This window comes from Lontra canadensis, unplaced genomic scaffold (assembly GCF_010015895.1).
Source record: "Lontra canadensis isolate GAN:19392208 unplaced genomic scaffold, GSC_riverotter_1.0 scaffold24, whole genome shotgun sequence".
NCBI classification, from domain to species: Eukaryota; Metazoa; Chordata; class Mammalia; order Carnivora; family Mustelidae; genus Lontra; species Lontra canadensis.
This window is the reverse complement of record NW_022631018.1, coordinates 424780-437512: the sequence shown is the minus strand read 5'-3', so window position 1 is coordinate 437512 and position 12733 is coordinate 424780. Positions and strand designations below refer to the sequence as shown.

The following is a 12733-nucleotide window of genomic DNA, read 5'->3' as shown; positions in this document are numbered from 1 at the left end:
ATTAATAGTTTCAGTGAATAACTAAAGAGCTTTTAAAATTTCATAAAGCATATACACGCTTTTTTAAAAAGTTTTACATAAAGTTATATAGGGACTTAAACACTGACATAATGGGTAAACGCATCACAAGATAAATTTATTAGATTCAGGGATAACTCTCTCTTTTCATAATATCTGAGGTTAAATTCTGATCTAACGAAAGTATTCATTCTTTAGTGAAGCTAGTAACTATATATGAGATAAACAACATTTATGCTAATAAAAAAGATTAATACACTAGACTGACTTCATGGATTTATCTGTTAATTTGTCAATAGCAAGAGTTTTGACATGACAAACAACATCTGTACAAACATTTCAGATAACTGGTGGTCGTTAATAAACTCAAAGATCTCCCACAACAAAGATGCTCCACAACTCGGGAATTAGTGCGCTGGAGTGTGGATATTACCATCGGTGCTGGCCCGCAGTGATGAACGTAAGAGCAAGCTAAAGACAACAACAGGATACCATTTACATGAAAAATAAAAAACCTCAAGAGCATTTACTGCTAAGGAACACATACACTTGGAGAAACATAGCTCACTGCACAGGAATGATACAAACCAATACTGGAGGGCGGCCACCCGCAGTGGGAGGAAGGGTGGCAGCAGACACAGCAGAACGCAGAATGGCTTCAACAGGACTGGTTAGGTGGGTCCACAGGGGTTCATCTTATTAGTCCTTATGCCTTGCTGTAGGTCTTGACTATTTCACAGTGAATTAGAAAACATTTTTCTGCCAGATGACGAAATTCTCCTTATACTGCCAGATTTCACGTAATCTTGATTATATGAGCCTAACACCTAACAAGAATATTTTTGTGCTACATCACATCTTCCAATAGTTACTCCTTCAATTTTTGAAAACATTCTCTCACTGAACAAGTATTTACTGAATACTATATTCATTTTCTCATTCTAACTACTGAATCCCATCACATGTCAGACAGAAGAAGCAGAATTACCGGTTTCCGCCCTCATGTAGCTTAAAACCTAGTGGAAGCAGTAAGCAATTAATCAAATGAGTACATGATTAACAACACTTTATACCTTATCACTCCTTCCTTCTTAAAGATACTTCCTTCACTTGGCTCATCAAATTCCGTACTAATAACCTGACTTTCCAGCTAAATCACTCGCTGTTGCTTTTTCATTTCTTGCTACTTCCACCTAAACACTAACTAGGACCCCTCTTCCCATCTATAGTCACCTTCTTGGTAAACTCACCCACACTTGAAATACCTCTACAGTGACCTCTCCCAAACTACATCTGAAACCTGGACAGTAATACAGTTACGGATTACCTAATTCCGCATTCTAACAAACATGTAAACCCAAACACGTCGAAAGCCAAACTCCTGCTCTTTCCTCCACCAGCTGCTGCTCTGGCCTTTCTCCACAAGGCAGCATTGCACATAATATTCTATATGAAGGGCAGCCCCAGAAGTTGTGAACACAGTAATAATAATTTTCCATCTCAGAGTATCAACGACATGCTTCTGGTGTCAGGCCAAAAACCCTGCCTGGCACCATCCCTGACTCCTCTTGCACATAGTGTCTGACAACTTTGCCATCACCTCTTCCACTCCCATCCGGACCCGAGCCACACCGTCTCTCTCAGTTGATTCAGTCTTGGTACCAGTCCCACCCCCCGAGTCAGCAGTCAGAAGTGACTTAAAGAGCTACTTAAAATCTCAGTCAGAAACTGCCACTCCTCAAAACCCTCCAAGAGCTTCCCATCTCTTTCAGAGTAATGATCTGCAAGGCCCTGGATGACATCTAGCCCTCACTCTACCCCCTTCCCTCATACAGCTCACTGGCTGTTCTCTACCTGGAACACTCTTCCCCACACACCCATGATTTGCTCTCTCACTTCCTTCTGGTCTTGGCTCAGATGGCCTCTTCCGAGGGAAGGCTTCCGGAAACCACCCTATCTGCAACTGGAACTCCCATTGTCCTCCCTCTCTGTTCTCTTCTGGCTGCTTTATGGTTTTTATGACACACTATCTAGTTCACCTTACTCAAATCTAAGATCCACCAGGGCAGGAATTTTAGTCTGTTCACTGCTGTACCTCAAGGAACTAAACCAATGTTTGGCATATAACAGACACTCAGCAAATACTTGCTGAATCACAAAACATTAATGTAAACTTGCAACTGACATATCCAGTGAAGAAGCAGAGTGCTAGAAGAATCTGCAGGAAGACAAGAAAAGCTTACCTGAGAAGTCAAACTTGGTCTGAGAACTGAAGGAGTTCATCAGGATATGCACAGGATCAGTGGTGACAGGGGCTAAAAGGCCACTGCAGCTAGACCAGAAACTATGAGGAATTTGTAGACCATATTAGGATAGTTTGTCTTTATCTTCTGAGCAACAGAAAGCCACTAAAATGTTTTAAGAAGAGGGATCATATGAGCAGATTTCGATGTCTGAAAACATTACCATGGGTGCTGGACAGAGAGGACTTTAGAAGGGTCAGTGGATGCAGGTAGATCAGTAAGAGGTACATAGTTGGGATAAAATGGTATCTTGGATTGGGATGTTGGGAGCAGAAAGAGAAGGCATAGACAAGACACTTAGGATGTTAAAAAAAAAATCAGTGAAACTGTATTAAGTTAGATAAGGGACTAGGGGCCAAAGGAATTTTAAGGTTCACTTTTAAATTTCACAAGTTAGTGTTAGATGTCCCAGGAAAATAAAAAAGTCCCATACTGACTTGAATTCTCTGTCTTCAGTAATCATTATCTACAACTTCAATGTCCAAAGCTCCTAATCACAAATGACCATTGGGCACCTGAAATGTGGCTACTGCAAAAGATGTGTCCTCACTATACAGTGCACACTGAATTTCAAAGTCTTAGTAGAGGAAAAAAAAAGACTACAGACTACCTCAATAATGTTACAAAGGTTGGAGTGGTTCTGTTTCAGATGTTGTAGGTTAACTAAAAAAATTAAAATTAATTTCATCGGTTTCATTTTTAGTTTATAACGTGGCTAGTAGGAAATGTAAAGTTACATTAAGTGGCTCACATTGTACTTCCACTGGATAGTGCTAATCTCATAGGAACAGCAACATGGCCACTGCCATTTATTCAAAAGGAAAAAATGTATCAAAGGATAAGATGGCCAAATTTCAGGGGCAAAGAAAGTATAATTTTTGTTAAGAAAATTTAGTTTGTTTTGTTCAGCGATGTAAAGAAATTAATGTTTCAGTTTTTGTCTTTTATTTAAAGATTTTATTTGAGAGTGAGTGAGCAAACATACACACACAAGCAGCGGGGAGGGGCAGAGGGAGAGGGAGAAGCAGGCTGGCTGCTGAGCATGGAGCCCAAAGTGGGACTCGATCCCAGGACCCTGGGATCACGACCTGAGCTGAAGGCTGATGCTTCAGACTTCAAGACTGAGCCACCCAAGCGCCCAGTTTTTGTCATCTAAATACAAAAGCCATTTTCTTTTTCTGCTTTATGTGTAGAATACATTGCTTCTCCTATCCCTAATCTAATGGTTCTACTGAGACAATTCTCGGGTATGGAGTAAATGTTAGGAAAAGACAGAATTGTGGAAATGAAGGGACTCAGAGATCATTTAGGCCCAGTCCTTCATTTTGTAAGTGACAAACTTGAGATGCTAAGACATTAAGTAACTTACTTGAAAGTCACAAGACTAATAGTGTGTATACCACCTAAGACACAGATGTTTTCTCCAACTCCTCATAATAATTAGTGTTCAGGGCCACTACATACTGGTATATACAACAAATAATACTATATCTTGTTCCCAAAGGAACTAAAAAAAAAATTATCTATCTTATGGTACTGAATACTAAATTTTTTTTTTTTTCAAGATTTTATTTTAGAGAGTATGTGTGCACTCATACATGTGACTGGGCAGAGGGGCAGAGGAGGAGGGAGGAGGGAGAGAATCTCAAGCTGACTCCACTCAAAGTGGAGCCCAATGCAGGGCTCGATCTAAAGACCCTGAGATCATGACATCAGCTGAAACCAAGAGTTGGATGCTTAACCACTGAGCCATCCAGGTGCCTCATCACTTACTCAGTTTTGGGGTATAAAATCATACTTATATTCTTACTTATTAAGAGTGGAAAAAGCATCAGTTTTTAGAGTCTAAAACCCAATTCCTACACTTAGCTGTGCATCAAAGACAACTGTCATCCTGTTTTCTTATCAGTAAAACAGACATTACCACACTCAGGCACACACACACACACAGAGCGTAATAAGTGGCTTCCAGCAGGTAGAAGTATAATAAGAAATGCCTTCCATGATCCTCCCTTTTCTCTCCAAAATGTTAACCACTGTCATATTACAAAGTCATAAATAAAGATGTAAGGGAAAAAACTGCTGGAGTGAGTCATGAAACCCAGTTTCTTATTCCCAATGTCCTATGAAAAAGCTTCAAAGCCTTGGGTAAATCAGTCAACCTAAGTCTGTTTACCCCTCTTAAGAGTGATGAAGCCTATAACCAACCAAAATGATTTAAACAGTCCTGCCTATGACTCCGTGATGTTTATCTATGACTGCCACATGAGTTTCTGAGGACTGAATATTATATGCACAGTCACATCAAAAGCTTTAAATATTTAAACACTAATATGAATTTGACATTTCTAAAACTTCTTAATTTGGGATACTATTAGTAACCATTCTGCATATTTAAAAGGAAAGTTCTTAAAACTACTCACATCTGGTTGAATGGCTTTAAATACTGGAACATCCATTAGTGTTATCTGACCCTGAAATAAAAGGTAAAAAATGACAATTTGTCCTTAGGAATTCTGTAACATGACATATATTCTAAAATTATATTCTATACTAAAATATATTGAATACTCAAATTTTTATTAGAAAAAAGTAGCAATTTTACAAGGGATTACAGGAAATGAAAACATGCCCTTATGCCATTATTAAATATGATTATTTCAAGTTATCTCATACCTATTCATACCTTCTTATGAGATAAATGAGTTACAGTTAGAAAATAAAAATGATTTTAAAAATTTGGACACATACATTAAATCAAAATCAAAACAAAAAATCAGATCTACTAGTTCATGGAGCAGTATTATGGTGATTATTAAGTCGTATCTCCTCAAACAGTAATATAAAATTTGATGTTAATGAAGTTTTCTTCCCCATTTATAAAAATTAACGTCACGTATTCTAGTGGCAACGCATGTCAAAAGACTACACATGGGATGCCCCCAGAGCTCAGGGTTTGGAGCACTGGTCTTGTTGGGACTGCACACACCTGTGGACCTATCTCAGTTGCACTTAAGGCTACAGATGTAAAACTAAAACTCAATAATATACCAAAGAATAGTATGTTATGACTGAACACAGTTTATTCCTAGAATGCAAAAGCATTCAACAACAGCAAATCAAGATGCACTGTTAACAAAGGAGAAAGAGTACTTCAGTGAACATTTACATCAGTTAAGATATAAAAGTTTTTCTAGGTATCTTTCATGATATTGCAATAATGCCTTCAAATTTCATTTTTCTGTTTCTTTAATTTACAAAAATGTAAAAATACTTCTTACTTGGGTCGATAAAGCACAGCTGGCTGGCTTGGAGAGGTGGTACAGGCAGGGGGCAAAACCTACAATAAAGGTTCTTTCTCACCAAGCTGAAGGTTTAAGGTAGGAAGCTGCTCTCAAGCTCTCAGCAGCTCTTCCTCCCTTCCGTTTCATCCCTCTGCTTGCTCCCCTGCTGTGCTACTCTCTCTCCATCAATTTCCACATTCAGTTTTTTTTAACCACCTCCTTTGCGCCTTGGCGCAACAGCATCAATGTGTAAAGTATGTGCAAAAACTTGGGGGCGGGGGGTGGGGGGAGGAGGCTTACCGCATATTCTTCTGGTGTAACCTTAAGAACATCAAATACCACAGCATCAAAGCTTTTCTTCAGCTCGGAACCTTTGTCACTTAATGATTCGGAACTGCTACTTTTCTGTTAAATTGAAAGAAAATGCAGCCATTTTAATACTGTTTCCCAGTCAATGCCATGGAAACTCAATCGGCATTTAACACCAAAGAAAGTGAAACACTGGGGACAACACGCTTCTTAGCTGAAGGAGCTCTAGACACAGGGTCAGGCAACCGGAAATCTAACTTAGGTTCTGGAATCCTCTTCTTGTCTGTCAGTTTCTTCATCCTGACATCCTACCACAGCTTACAGAAATTAAAGATTTTAACAAGATTGATCATTCTCAAATGAGGTAAAGGGAAGTTAGGGAGAAAAATACTGCTATTTATAATTTATAAACTAATGTTTTTAAAGAAAAAGACAAACTTTTCATAACTTAAAGCATAAGAAAACAGGACTTCATTAAATAATTCAATCATATTTGCTAAGTGATATGCACCTGTGATAGGACAATTGATACTATTCTTAATATATTACAAATTTAAGGATTTTCTGCTTTAAGGTTACTATTTCAAGTTCAGATTTGCTTTTACTACATGTAGAACAAAAGGTGGCTTTTGGCTTTGAAAATCTTATTTTTGTTCTATTTCCACATCTATACCATGAAATAAAAATGTATTCTGCCTCAGTGGGCTAAAATCAGAGCATCATTGACATAAGAACATTTAGATCATGCTCTATTAAATGGAGGCAGAATATTAAGTTACAGTTAATGGCACAAAAAACTCCCAAAGTTTCAGTTACCAATGTATAATACACATGTCAGCCTAGCAGCTGTGAGATGTCAGTTTTGAGCACTTGTCCTTATGCCTCATTTTTGTTTTCTTTCACTTTCGTTAGCAATTTTGATTATCAAAATCATTTCAAAGGAAGGACCTATCATTAATTTGGGAAATTTCTCAACCATTATTCTATTTCAAGTATTTCTTCTGCCCCTTTCTCTTCTCCTTCTGATAGTTCCATTACATGTATGCTACACTGTCATTCTCCCAGTCCTTGGATATTCTATTCCATTCGATTTTCCCTCTGCATTTCAGTTTGGGATGTTTCTGTTGACATAAAAGCTCATGAATTCTTTTGTCAGCTGACTGTTGGCCACCAGTCCACTGGTAAACGGATGGAAGTTATTCTTCATTTTTGTTACAATGTTTTTGATTTCTAACATTTTCTTTTGATTCTTGGAATTTCAATATTCCCATTTCCGTTACTCATCTGTTCTTCCAAGTTGCCAATTCTTTCTGTTAGAGCCCTTACCATTATTAATCATGGTTATTTTAATTCCCAGTCTGATTAATTCCAAAATCTTTGCCATATCGGACTCTAGCTCTGTTAACTGCTTTGTCTCTCCAGACTATGTATTTTTCTTACCTTTTAGCAGGCCTTATAATTTGCTAAAAACCAGACATAATGTATTGGGTAACAGGAACGGAGGTAAATAGGCCTTTAGTGTAAGGATATATGCTTGAATGCAGGCAGGAGTTACGCTGTGTTTACTGTTTGTTGTACTTGAGGTATCTGGGTCTTCAATTTCCTCTAGTGTCGTTCCTTGGTTTCTCTAGAAACTCCTTCTTGGATAGAATCTGTGCCTTGCCAGTCGTTCAGCTATACTCCTTCATTATTCACAAGGGCCCTGTTATGTGGTAATAAAGTGCTGAGGGAGAAGTATTCTGTAAGACCTATAGTCAGGTCTTTTAATGGGCCTATGCCCTCAAATACCTCTCAATACGCCACAGCCACTGCCAATCCCCTAGAAAGTGAGAAAGAAAGGCTGGAGGGGGCTGGAGTTGGGTATTTCTCATCCTCCAAAAAGATCAGGCTCTGGTGAAGTGGTTTCTCTTGAGGTCAGGGGAGAACACAATGCATTGGGCACATTTCAAAATGACTATTTTCCCCTCCCCCTGCTAGAAACAGTAAGGGCTTTTCTCTGATCTTCACTGTGAGAACCTGGCAGAGCTTCTAGAGGTAAAACACAAAAGTGGGGGTTGGGGGAAAGGAGTTTCTAACTTCAAGGTGTCCACACCATAGCCTCCCACAATTTCTCAACTATAGCTTAAGTGTTCCTACCCATTTCTGGCTTCGGTGATTTCTTCTCCTGGTAAACTAAATCTTTACTTGTCTTTCTCTCTAGTTTTTGAGTCATCACTGTCAGTCTGCTCTATGACATCAAGTTTCTGACAGAGCTAAGAAGAGTTACTGAGTTTCAGTCTGTTTAGTTTTTTTTAGGTTATGAAGCCAGTAATGATGAATTCCAACCTCTTTTTCATGTATGAGCAGAAACCCAAAGTCCCGTAATCAGATTTTATACGTATTTTATTTCACGTGTTTATTCTCTGTGATTATGGCTAGCTTATGTAAACAGTATTATTTTATATCCCAAGACTAATTTAGAAATTTATTCATAATGTTAAACATCAGTTTAACACTATCAGACATATTTAACATGTATCAACTTAATATCAGACATCAGTTTCTGACCAAATAACTAAATACATTCTGTCAAATAAAGACATTAACTTTAAATGTAACTTTCTCCAAGTTTTTAACTCATTCAAGATAAATCAGCAAATCATAATGGCAATTTCATTACTTATCAAAACAAGTAATCACTTTCCTTTTCTCTTTCTTGTAAGTTGCTAGGAGAGGCTTAAGAAATTATGGGCCAGATGCTTCCATCTGCCTCCCCAATACCAAAAAATAAGCCGGTACAATAGGCTACACAGTACTTACACATAATGTCCACTAAGGGACATTACGTCAAGACAAGTCAAGACAAGACTGAAAACCACGGACACTTCTCAATAGCTGAAAAACAAATTCACTCCAACTTCTGATGTCAGGAGCTTCTAGTACAAGTGAAATATAAAGATACTGAGACAGGGAAGTCCATCACCCAGATCAAGTATTTTATCCATTCTGTAAGCTTATCAGATTTATGGGACATTTGCATTTTGATATGTTAATAGGTCTGTATTTCAAGAGAAGGTGAAAAATATGTATTTTTAGTTTTACTTTCTTGCCACAGTGTAGAAGAATTTAAAAGACAGCCTTTTTGTCCATTTACCAAGTACTAAATTATACTACTCTGAGGCCTGATGTAGTTCATTTACCTTCTTAGGAAAGGTAACAGATTTTTTTTACACAAGAAAAATGATCTATTTTATTTAACAAATAATTATATACTGTTTCCTATAATACTAGACCAAATGTTTCAGGATATATAGTTATAAATGCCATACACACATACACACACACACACACACTTAACATATTCAAAAAATACGGTTATAAAAATACCAAGTAAACATACATATAATATTAGACATCTATACAAACATGTAATATAATCCCTTTCTCAAGAAGAAAGAAAAGTGATGTATGAATTTATGGAAAAAATTATTTTAAAAGTGGTTTTTTTTTTTAACTGATAGTTTCAAAATAGGAAAGCTATCTGTTTAGGGGATCAGGAAAAGACTCTGTTGAAAGTGTAGCATTTGAAATAGGTTTGAAAGAGAGCCAAATGTCTTTTTTTGTGCAGAGAAGGAGGGGCACACTGGAGTGAGAAGAGAAATGCCATGTAGAAAAAATGATACAGAGAAAACTGTAACAAAAGTAGGAGAAAACAATGGTCTATACAAACATCAGCAAGATGTAGTATTCTTTCATTAGAATGAAATTTCAAGTCAATCATTAGTGGCAGTTAAACTGATTAAAAAGAAAATTTAGAGTCACTTTGACGAGGAAGTCTTGAATAAAAGGTTTAGGGCCATTTGTATTTCATTAGTAGGCAATGGGGAACCACAGACAGTTGGGGATACAATAAAGCTTAAGAGCTGTATTTTAAGAATATTAAAATTGAATTACAGTCAAATGGACCAAAACCAATGGAGAATGGAAGTACATGATCAAACTAAAAGCCTGCTGCAATAATGTAAACAAGAAATAATGGCCAAACTCAGATGGCACTGGAAGAAATAAGGAGAAAAGGACCGGATCCTAGCGATGAGGTCCGGACAGGCTCTCAGACGGGTGCCAAGTGATGGTCTCTGTCTCCTGGCACTCACATCTTTGTGTGATTCCCTCCACTTGAGTGTGGCCAGGACTGTGACCAACAGAACATGGCAGAGAGAATGGGCTGTCACTTCCATGATAACATTACAGAAGGCTCTAACTTCTGCCAGTGTGCTCTCCCCGCTGGGATGAGCAAAAGGCTGTGGTGCACAAAGGGGAAATCTAAAGATTAAACTCAGATGGCAGGGAAACAGTGATGAGACAGACAGTGATGGGACACGGTGATACTATTAACAGAAGTTAGAGAAAGGGGCTGCACTATTTTCTTTATAGGCTGCACAGCAGAACAGTAATGAGTAACTCCATTTTGTTCGTATTATACATATAATGTCTGGTCCATCAGAAGTGCTTAATAAAAATGTATGATGGAAGCCAGAGCTAGAGACAGAAATACAGAAATCACCAGAATAAGAAGAATCATCAAAACCATAGACTTAGACTATTTTCATTGCTACCAAGGACTAAGTAACTGGCTGGAGCAAAAAGGAGTTGAAGTTATTAATGAACTTTGAGACTCAGGAAGTAAAAGGTCATAGACATTATTCTCATCCTCTATAGTAAGAGAAAAATAAAGGAGAAATATAGGAGCTACACTAAAGTTACTAAGGAAAGCAGGCAAGTACCCTGGATTTAAAGACAAAGCAAAAAAAGAAAAAAAAAATAGGAAGCACAAGTAAAATCAAAGCACATTAACCAGAGAGATGGGCATCTAGCTCAGTCTTCACCTCCATCTTTTACACACTAAGCCACATCCCTTCCAACATTTCAGCCTAATGGTTTTTGACTCTTTCAACAGGCCTCAAATCAAGGGATCTAGATGGTATCAAAATTATGTGATTTTAATAAAAGAATCTTTCATTCTCACTTGTACTATTGGCCTCAAGGTTCATGTAATGTAAAAACACCCTAAAAAGACATTCTACGTATCCTTTAAAACTAAACTCAAGAAAAAGTTTTAAGTAATCATTATTTGTCAAGTATCTTAAATGGATATGGATTAATAATTTCTAAGATGTACAGTAAATGGGTGAATGGCATAATTAAAAGTTTTTTAAAACTAAAAAATTTATAGCTCTTCTTCTCAAGTTCGGATTTAAATCTGTGACCAACCATAATGCTTAAAAAATTAGAATGTCAGGTAAGAAACTCTGCAGCTAACCTTCTCAAAATGTCTTACCTCGGAAGCAACAGCAGCAATATTAACATTGCTTGCCTGCCCGTTCATCAGGTCCATGCTTCCCACAACATCAGTCCTTAACACTATGTTAACAGCAACAGAAGACTGACTGCTTCAATGTCCAAGGCCACAAATACATTATTATTCCTGTAAAAAATAAACAGAAAATGTTAAACCTATGCCTTATTGGAAGTTTGAAACAACAAATCCACGCTTATCACCACGCCAAGAAATAAAGCACTGTATTGAGAACTTGCCAAGAAATAAAAAACTTTAATGAAATCTATTTTTTATTTCAGCTAAATTACTAAATCCAGTTCAAGCACCCATCTTATATGCTCTTTTCAAATGGTCAGAAACACCCAATGGGCTCAAAACATGTTACAGCTCAAAACATGCTCAAAACATGTTACTGCTATGTCCTTCATCAGTAAAGCGTAGTATAATTTTTCACTTATCGTGAGAAAAATTCAGTAACTTTTCTAGTTCTTAGTAAATAAAAAGCGTAAGACAACACGTGGCAGAGTAACACACAGCGTTAACTCAAGAAATCTTGCAGGATCTAAATGACATCTATAAAGTGACAACAGTAAGTGTACCATTGCTGATAAACTGGTTTATGAGACAGAACAAATAACTGATAATAAAATATGAAACGTGTCATACAGCGACCACAGTATGTTTATTTGTGCAGAGTTTTAAAGTTTACTGAGTATCTTCAATCATTATCTCACTGATCTTCACAACTGCCAGTAAGACTAAATTAAGGAGGACATTTTTAATGCTCACATAACACAAGGAAACAGAGCCTCTGCCAGTAAATGAAGAGCCAAGAATAAAATTGAAGCCATCTGAAATTCTAGTCAAATATTATTTCCACAACACCACATTTCTTTCCACTATACTATAAGTCAGAGTATTTACTTGTGTTTTCCACAAGTAACTTATTGTATAGCACTATGTTGGTAACTTCACCTTTCTAGGATGGAATTTCCTTCTCTCTGTAAAATGACAGGAGCAAAGGGACTCAGGGCCCCTTTCCAACTTTTAATTTCAAGAACCCTTTTGCGTAAGAGAAATGAGAAATGCCTATAAATTAGGTACGTTAAATTCTAACAACTTTAAAAACTGAGTCTGAAATAGCAGTAATAGTTCTCTTGATGCTAAGTTTCCTCTCTCTGGAGAAGCAATACAGGAGAGTGATTTAGAAGACTCTAGAACAAGACTGCCTAAGTTTGAACCCAGTAAACCATTAACTCTTCTGGACTCAGTTTCCTTATCTATTAAAGTAACAGTAAGTACCTACCTCACAGAGTTGGAGTGAGGAGAAATGAATATATATACAAAGCCCACAAAACAGTGCTAACACGTGGTAAGGGCACAATAATTACCATGCAGATTTTATCTACTTAAACCACACAAAGCTGAAATTCCACAGTCTTCAAATTAGAGAAGACAAAAACCTTAATACACCTCTGGCAAAATACATGTTGGTGGAGGTC

At 37.3% G+C, this 12733-nt stretch overlaps 1 protein-coding gene across 3 annotated transcripts in view; it reads right to left on the bottom strand.

The window, feature by feature from the left end:
* The window catches only part of RALGPS2 (Ral GEF with PH domain and SH3 binding motif 2), a 153825-nt gene that overhangs the window by 106064 nt on the left and 35028 nt on the right, over positions 1-12733 (bottom strand). For all 3 annotated transcript variants that reach the window (XM_032862575.1, XM_032862577.1, XM_032862578.1), the window contains exons 2-4: positions 11232-11378; positions 5906-6010; positions 4745-4795 (exon numbers count right to left, since the gene is read on the bottom strand). In XM_032862575.1, the coding sequence (XP_032718466.1) occupies positions 4745-4795; positions 5906-6010; positions 11232-11288 (213 nt within the window). In that variant the 5' untranslated portion in view covers positions 11289-11378. The remainder of the gene's footprint in view (positions 1-4744; positions 4796-5905; positions 6011-11231; positions 11379-12733) is intronic.